At 47.5% G+C, this 8,673-nt stretch overlaps 1 protein-coding gene across 3 annotated transcripts; it reads right to left on the bottom strand.

Annotated features, from left to right (window-relative positions):
* Window positions 1-2,735: 2,735 nt before the first annotated feature.
* Window positions 2,736-7,595, bottom strand: LOC132534062 (coiled-coil domain-containing protein 81-like). Of its 3 annotated transcripts, XM_060177485.1 has the most exons (5): window positions 7,398-7,595; window positions 6,748-6,852; window positions 4,519-4,597; window positions 4,093-4,313; window positions 2,737-2,897 (listed from the first exon to the last, which is right to left on the bottom strand). In XM_060177485.1, the coding sequence occupies exons 3-5, from the start codon at window positions 4,543-4,545 to the stop codon at window positions 2,768-2,770; spliced, it is 378 nt and encodes a 125-aa protein (XP_060033468.1). In that variant the 5' UTR covers window positions 4,546-4,597; window positions 6,748-6,852; window positions 7,398-7,595; the 3' UTR covers window positions 2,737-2,767. The 3 variants fall into 3 exon arrangements, with proteins under 3 accessions (XP_060033470.1, XP_060033468.1, XP_060033467.1); XM_060177487.1 differs by lacking the exon at window positions 7,398-7,595 and having other exon boundaries at window positions 2,736-2,889; window positions 6,748-7,045; XM_060177484.1 differs by lacking the exon at window positions 7,398-7,595 and having other exon boundaries at window positions 6,748-7,045.
* Window positions 7,596-8,673: the final 1,078 nt, after the last annotated feature.

Below are 8,673 nucleotides of genomic sequence, written 5' to 3'. Positions count from 1 at the left end.
TTGTCCAAGGAAGGTAGCTCAGTCACAATGAGCAGGCATGAGGCCCCTGGATTCCACCTCGAACAAGGCACCACATTAGACAAAGAACTATGGACTGGAAAAATAGCTCACTAAAACAGTGTGCTGCTTTGTCATGTGCATGACCCTGGTTCAAACCTGGCACCCACAGAATTGAGGGAAATTCAGTGCTGCTTCTGTCTCTCAAAAAGTCAGCCCATAGTGGTTAAGTCTTGATGAGAAAAAAAAAAAAAAGATTAAGAGCAAGCAGGCACATAGAAATGCTTTATTATTTTAACATAAATTCCAAGAGGAGGTTGTGCTTTTTTAGAAAAGGACGGGGGTGACACACAAGGAGGGTACATGCACAAGCAGGAATACACCCCAGGCGAGGTGAGGCTGGGTGCCTCTTCCCCAGCTTCTTTGGCAGATGCTCTGGGGAGCATGGACTGGGTGCCAAGGGCATGAGAATAAAGACAGCACTGCATAGCTAGGGGGTAAAGCTGGGGTCCCCCTCCCCAGCTGCCCTGGAATTGAGTGATATGGGGTCAAGGGTGAGCCTAGAGGACAGGAGGCTGCACTGGTGGACAAGAAGGGTTGGCTTGGACTGAAGGGAACTGGTGGAGTGGGGGGAAGGAGGTTGGTGGAGTGAGGTGGAATGGAGAAGGTTGGAGTGGGAGGAGAGAGGTGGTTGGGAAGGGAGTGGGTTTGGGGAGTGGTAGACTGGGGGAGAGTGAGGGGAATGGGGGGTGAAGTGGGGAGGGGTGGGTTGGGGGAGGGGTAAAGTGGGGGAGAGGGAATGGAATGGGAGAGGTTTGGAGTGGAGAGGGAGGGGTAATGGGGAGGGGGTAGGTTCAGGGAGGAGTAGAGTGGGAGGTGTGGAATTTGAGGGGGGAGGGGTGGGATGGGGATGGGCTGGAATAGAGGAATGGGGAGGGTTGGGCAAGAGGTTTAGACTGGGAGATAGGGAAGTTTAGTGGGAGGGATGAGAGTGGTCTGGTGCAGGCTGGAGGTTGAGGTCAGATGCATAGTCCAGAGTTAGGCTGGGAGCACTCTCAGCAGCTGTCCTGAATTCAGGGCTGTGAGGGAAAGGGATGTGGGGGCGGGCGGGTGTGAGGGCAGCGCACCACAGCTCAGGTGAGGCTGGGTGCCTTCACCCCTGCCACCTTGGCAGCAGGTGCTGTGAGGTTGAGGCTAGATTGATGTTGGTGGTGTGGGTGGAGGACAGCACTACACCCTAGGTTGAGGCTACATAACTCCTCCCCACAGCTGTCACATTATGCTCTGGGGTGCAGGTGGACTAGGGGGAGGCTGGGGGTGATCAGGCACACATGGATTCACAAAAGGTGGGAGGACAGACACAATCTCCTCCGCAAGCTCCCAGATGGCATCCTGCTGGAGTCCCAAGACAACTGAGAGGCGACGATCGGACTCTGGCATCACAGGAGCATGCGATACCCTGGCAAGTGTTTGTTATAAGGCCAGAAGTGGGTCTTGCCCTTGTTGGACGGGTCTCGCTGACACTGTCTGCAGTGTTTGTAGTCATTACACTGATCCAAAATAAATAGTTTGTCTGGGGCCCTGCAGGGGAGGAAGCACAAGTAATAGTGAGAGGCCTTCCTCAAAGCTGTGAAAAGGAGACAAGGACAGTGACCCCCCCCCAACTACCTGTTCCCCTTGCCCCCAGCCTGCCCTTCTCCTCTCACTCACTGCCACAAATGACGGCCCTACATGGGAGAGGGGGAGGAAACACCTTCCACTAAAATCAAAACATCTTCTCTAGAACAGATTGTATCCCAGTGGGAAAGCTAGCATGGCAGTTGTGCAAAAGACTTGCATGTCTGAGGCTCTGAGGTCCCAGGTTCAATCCTCTGTATCATCATTAGCCAGAGTGAAGGAGGAGTAGAGAGAGGAAGAAGAGTAGGAGGAGAGGAAGGAGGAGGAGGAGTTATCCATGGGTCACCTAGGATAACAAGTCGCTAATTGGTCATTTAGAATACTTGGGGCTAGGGAGATAACATAGTGGTCTGCAAGTGACTTTCACTTCCTTTTAAGTTTCAGTTTAATTCCCAGCTCCACTATAAGCCTGACCAAAGGTCCAGGAAAAAAAAGTTTGGCATATTGAGGCTTTGCTAATATCTGAAGGGATAGGCTCCATCTGATTCTGCAGGTTTTTCACATTCTCAGTCAGGCACATGTTAACTTTCCCCATTGGCAGATGAAAATAAGACAAAAGATCATCAGACTTTCCCAGGCTAGCTGTCAACCTCCATGGCCCTAGGCTCTGCTCCTGGGTGGTGAGTAGAGAGAGACAGGGCTGAGGAGAGGGGACAGGCACCCTCTGGGAGGATGGTCTTGTTTCCTGTTTCCTGCTGGGTGTCTCACTTAGTATAGCACCCATTACCCATGACTCCATTCCTAACTGACTGCCCATTTACCCATGATTCTTCAGCTCTGCTCTTAACACTCCATAAGCCTGGGTTGGAAAATAACTCACTGCTTGAAACTTGTTATTTCCAAAGAGAAATGCCCCACACTCTGTTCCCCACCGTCCACAAAAGGAAAACAAAGGTCCCTTGAGTAGAGGCAGAGGAAAACACAGTTGGTAGACATTTAGCAGGCAGCACAGCTGTCCCCACACTAAACCCAGACTTCTGTCCTCCATGGAGTTCCCTTGGCAATCCCCACTCATTTGCATGAAGCTCTATAGACCCACAGATCAGAGGAGAGGAAATGGGGAGAGAAGGCAACTTGCAACCCCAGAAGGCAATTACTTGTCAAAGGCCTTGGCATCTTCATCTCGCTGATGCTTCAGCACAACATCTTTATCCCATTCTTTTCTCAGGTGTTGATTGATGGTGTTCCTTCGATCCTCTTCTGCACATCTTTCTGCTAAATGCCTGGAGGGAAGGCAAGAGTCTGACTCCATCCACTGCCACCATCTCCCGCCTAGTCCTCTCTCCTTTGGATTCAGTGGGAAATCTGGTTTTGCTCTCACTCTTTGGAATAAGAGGTAAAGGTGGAGTCCAGATGGTGGGGCACCTAGCTGAAGGCACACATTGTAGTGTGCAAGGACCCACGTTCAAGCCTCAGGTCCCCAACTTCAGGAGGAAAGTGCAACAGGTTTCTCTCTACTTTTCTACCAATCTCAACCCAAAATAAATAAATTTTTTTCAACAAAAAAAAAAAAAAAAGAAAAAGAGTCAATAACATGAGCAGATAGAGTGAACCCTAGTTAAGGGGTCCAGAACCGCTTGCTTTCAGCCAAAACCTTGTTTCTGTCAATGAATCCCCACTCAAAAGCTGTTTGTTTCCTTTAACTCATCTAAAAACACATCTCTTGGATCTACCCTATGATCCTGCAATTCCTCTCCCTGGGATATATCCTAAGGAACCCAACATACACATCCAAAAAGATCTGTATACACATATGTTCATAGCAGCACAATTTGTAATAGCTACCAGCAACCCAGGTGTCCAACAGATGAGTGGCTGAGCAAGTTGTGGTCTATATACACTATGGAATACTACTCAGTGATAAAAATGGTGACTTCACCATTTTCAGCCCATCTTGGATGGAGTGTGAAGAAATTAGGTTAAATGAAATAAGTCAGAAACAGGATGAGTATGGGATGATCTCACTCCTAGGCAGAAGTTGAAAAACAAGATCAGAAGAGAAAACACAAGTAGAACCAGAACTGCAGTTGCTGTATTGCACCAAAGTAAAAGACTCTGTGGTGCAGTGGGGGGAGAGTCCATGTCCAAAAATGATTACAGAGCATCTAGTGCAGTTTGTATTGTTATGTGGAAAACTGAGAAATGTTATGCATGTACAAACTATTGTATTTACTGTTGAATGTAAAACATTAATCCCTGGATATATACTCATCCCATAAGGTGGCTTGTGACATGCAACAGCCTCAGAAGTTGACAGGGGAGTAGAGATGAGAAGCAGGCTGGGGCGAGCTAGGGTCATTCATGACTCTCCACCTGTCCACACATGTTTCTACTAAGGTCGGTGTCAAGGGGTGGGGGAGGAGAGGGAGAGAAAGGAGGAGAGGATTATGGTGGGGAAGGAAGGGCCAGGCCCCTTACTTTTCTTGGTTTTTCTGGAGCATTTCTTTTTCTTGCTGCAGATTTTTTATGTGGCTGAGGATAAGCTGTCTTTTGTGGCCTGCAGCGGCTTCCACCTGCTGCTTCATGTATTCAATATTTCTCTGCCGCTTCTCGGCCTCCAGGGTCTTCTCATTCTGCCCAAAGTTGGTGAAGGTGCCCATGGGCTCATAGATGGGCAGTCTGGAAGGCCTGTGTTTCAGCTGGAACAGAGAGAGCCAGTGTGAAGGCTGCAGCATTGGGGTACACTGACAGACCCACTGTTTATAGGAAGGAGCCAGGGCACCCAAACTCACATGAGGAAACCTGCTAGGTGGGTGGGGGCCCAGTATTCTACCCTCCACACACCTATGTTCAGAGTGCTAGGAAGCAGTGTACAGTTCTCAAAATAGCAACCCGTCCACTTACCTGGTATTCCAGTGCTTTCTTATACATTTCTCTCTGCTCAAATTGATGTTTCTTCAGTTCAGCTTTTTGTTCATCAATCCTGATAATTGGAAGAGGAGGAGGTGAGACCACAGTTTATTCTAATGGAGACCAACATCATCAAAACACACCCAACAAGTTACAGTGGGAATAAGTTCCAAGGAATTAACAGCTGGCACTTCCTTCTGGAAACCTCCATTACACCTGATTGAGACGGGCCTTGGAGCCTGGTGGTGTCTTATCTGGGAGAGCACACATGCTGCCATGTGTAAAGACCTGAGAGCTCAAGGTCCTCACCTGGAAAGAAGATGCTTCACAAACAGTGAAACAGTGCTTCAGGTGTCTCTCCTGTTCTCTCTCTCTCTCTCTCTCTCTCTCTCTCTCAGTCTATCAAAGAAAGGACTGTCAGGTTTATGGCCATACCACCCTGAACACACCCGATGTCATCTGATCTCAGAATCTAAGCAGGGTCAGACCTGGTTAGTACTTGGATGGGAGAAAGGACTGTCAAAAATAGTGAAGTGTCAGGGCACCAGGCCCCAAATAACCATAGTGGCAAATAAGGAAGGAATGGAGGGAAGGAGGGAGGAAGGGAGAGAGAGAGAGAGAGAGAGAGAGTCTAGCTTTATGGAGGCAGGAATTACCTCCATTTGGGGGAGTATTTCCCACAGCAGTTTCCTTCACTTCTCTCCTAACCTCCTCCCTGACTCAAATGTTCAGCCTCAAGCCATGTGCAACAAAACACTCTCTTTCCTCAGAAATGGGAAATGAGAGAAATGTTCATCCCTGTCTGAGCTACAGGAGAATGGCAGGTATGAGTATGTTGAATGCTTTCCATGATGGCCTGAACCCTGCTTCCAGTCTGGGCCCCCACACTCCTGACCTTGGCTCCAGGGCCCCCAAGAGACTGATGATAAACCTACACTGGGAAGGGTCCCTGCCTCAGACTGGCCCCTTCTTCCTCTACTAACACCACTGACCACAAAGCCAAAGGCCATGGTGCTGACTGACAACTGTGCCTGGCCACTAAGGCTGTCCTGACACTAAGCATGGTGGCGATGACGGGCTGCATGGGGATCCTGGTTGGCTGCCTGAGATGTGCTGAAGCACTAGCTGTGCTGCCCAACCCTTCCCCACCGGAGTCTCCCTGCAAGTCCACCAAAACTCACTCTTGTTTGAGTTGCAGCCGTTCTAGCTGCTCCAAGACTTCCTGGCTTTCTTGTTTTTTCTTGGCCAGTTTACTATTGGCATCTATTTGTTTAAGAAGGTTCTTAGTATACTCATTTTTCTTTTCAGTGACAATAGCAGCACTTTCTGGTCGGTTCTCAAAGATGTATGGATTCTAGGATGAAAGAGGAGCAGTTCATTTCTTTGAGCTGAGCAAGAAAGCAACTGATGGGCTAGGAAAATAGCTGGCTTATACAGTGACTGCTTTGTCGTTGGTAAGACCTGGGTTTCAGCCCTGCGCTACCACACTGAAGGAGCCTCAGTGCTGTGGTTGCTTTCTACATCTATCTAAAAGAAAGAAAAGTCATTTTTCAAAGTGCTGATGAAGCAGCTACATGTTGAACTCACCTGCTCCAAGGTGACTCTGAGCAGAACTGACCAGAGGTCACAGGTCTTTTTTTTCTTCCCCATGGTATGTGTATGTATGTATGTATATGTGTGTGATGTGAATATGTGTGTGTGTGTGTGTGTGTGTGTGTGTGTGTGTGTGTGTGTGTGTATGTGAACAATCTAACCCCAGGGCCAAAGGTGTGCAATCATAGGTTCTTCTACTAAGCTCTACCCTAGGCCCAAAGCCCTGCATGGTGAACAAAGGCAATACAGTGGACTATCTATCATGTCCAAGAGTTCTCAGGTTAACTAGATAATGGTGTGAAAAAAGGATGATTTAGGTAGATAAAAAAAGAAGCCAAAGTGACTAAAAACATGAAAATGGTGGTGAAGCATATTCACTACCATCTGTAATGAGGTTTCTCGAAACTTCTGCACCTAAAGCTCACCTGAGGGTCTTACACCTGTGGAGACCTCAGTTCTGGGGGTGTGGGGAGGGGCCCAAGATTCTATGGATTCTATGAGCTCCCACTCAGAAAGTAAGTGTCACTCTTGTAAAGCCCACTGGAATACCTTTAATCTGCCCTCCAGAGGGTGGGTTCAAACATTCCCAGACAGGGTTATATGCAAGTGAGAGGCAGAAACAATTCTTACAGAAAAGTGGCATTTCTGATTCCTCTGTGATTTTATAGCATCTGCGACACCAAGGTTATATGCAGCATTCTTCATGCATTCTTCTTTTTCTGATTTTAGTCTCAACTTTGCAAGGAAAAAGAAAATAAATAAATAAAACCAACAGACACTGAAAATGTCATTCTGTTTCTGTGGCTACTAACCTTTCTCTCTACAAAGACTGTGTTTCAAATGAGTCCAAACTGATTGGGCTTTTCTATGTTTGTTTTGCTCCCTGACAAAATGTTTCCCAGTCAAGACCTTTCTTTTTCAAACCCAAGGCCTGATGGGTCAAGCAAGCCAAGCAGAATGGCAGCTGAAAATGGTGGCTATCTATGTTCTTCCCTGCACTCATGCAGCAGAGAAGAGTAAAGGCATTAATCCTCCAAACCCCTCCCCAGGGCATTTATATAAGCTGTGAAGAGATCAAAAATTAGCTTCAGCTCCTAAACATAGTGCACCAAACAAGACTTTAGTCTGTTCCTGGAAACCTGGCCATGACCCAAACTTTATTCTCACATGAAATGCCTGATTTGGCACACTGCCAGGGAGACATGCGCAGGACATCTGCAGTGGCCTTGTCTTGTCTGCTGCCCCTACTGCACCACCTCTCAATCAATGCATAACACTACCTGGTCTTTGAATGCAGTGTCCTTGTTGTTCATTATCTGGTATTGATGTAGAAATTGCTCGTCCTGTTCTTCTTTGTTCTCGACTTTAGAATACAGTGCACTGTTGGCCTTAGTGCGCTGCATACACACGTAACAAAGTTCCTACAATGACACCAAGGGTCTGTTCCTATCTTTTGCTTTCTTATCTTCACACTTCTTCCTGTGCCTCCCCCATGACTGGATTTCTCCAGTCTCAGGAGTGTGTTTGATAAAAGGACATTTAACAGCGATTGGCATGATGGGTTTGATAGGCTGAGTCCTCGGGTTGCAGGAGTGGCCACAATCCCACTTGATGTGCAGGGTCTATGTTCACTCAGAACCCTTGTTCTCCCAGCCCTGTTTGTGTTCAGTGGCACCCACCCCCATCATTTGCTTGTCTGAGGAGACTGGTACCTGTCCTGCTCTCTCATGATCCCTACAAGTTGTAGTCTCAGAGGTCTTAGGTTCTGTTTTGGTGTTCTTTGATGGACTGGGTGGATGTGGCACACTATAAGAAAACAACAACAGGGAGTCGGGCAGTAGCACAGCGGGTTAAGTGCACATGGCGCAAACAAAAGGAGCGGCCTAAGAATCCCAGTTTGAGTTCCTGGCTCCCCACTTGCAGGGTAGTCGCTTCACAAGAAGTGAAGCAGAACTGCAAGTATCTATCTTTCTCTCCCCTCTCTCTGTCTTCCCCTTCTCTCTCCATCTCTCTATGACCTATCCAACAATAAAGACAACAATAACTACAACAATAAAACAACAATGTCAGAAAAAAGGAATAAATAAATAAATAATTAAAAAACAACAACACAATTTCACATCTAGAGTGAAATTAGAGGCAAATATAGCCAATGGAAGACAGCTGAGTGGTTCTCTTCTGAGCTCTGCATTGTATAGGTTAGTGACCTATGTGTCTGATAACCCTGGATTTCAATCTCAGCATGCTTGTTTACACTTGACTTTTGAGCATTACTGACTGCACTTTCTCAGGCATGGGAGGTACAGTGAACACGCACACACACACACACACACACACACACACACACACACACACACACACACACCTTCTGCCTGTGGAATTAACATTCTAAAGCAAAGTTAAACAAGGTAAGTGAGGTCTCCAGTGTGTTTGGCACTGCTGACAACCATGCACACCTAGCTTCCCTCTGATAGACTGTGAGCCCTGGACATCCCTGCAGTCCTCACCATGGAGCACAAATGCAGGGACACCATGTGAAGGCATGGATGGAAACAT

This window comes from Erinaceus europaeus, chromosome 17, assembly GCF_950295315.1.
Source record: "Erinaceus europaeus chromosome 17, mEriEur2.1, whole genome shotgun sequence".
Lineage (NCBI taxonomy): Eukaryota > Metazoa > Chordata > Mammalia > Eulipotyphla > Erinaceidae > Erinaceus > Erinaceus europaeus.
The sequence above is the reverse complement of the archived record's forward strand: the minus strand, read 5'-3'. Positions and strand labels throughout refer to the sequence as shown.

Coding starts and splice junctions, on each gene's coding strand:
- LOC132534062 (XM_060177485.1), bottom strand. CDS start 4,545: ATGTATAAGAAAGCACTGGAATACCAG. Junction 4,314..4,518: donor AGAAAGCACTGGAATACCAG/GTAAGTGGACGG, acceptor TCTCTGTTCCAG/CTGAAACACAGGCCTTCCAG. Junction 2,898..4,092: donor CTCCAGAAAAACCAAGAAAA/GTAAGGGGCCTG, acceptor CCTTCCCTCCAG/GCATTTAGCAGAAAGATGTG.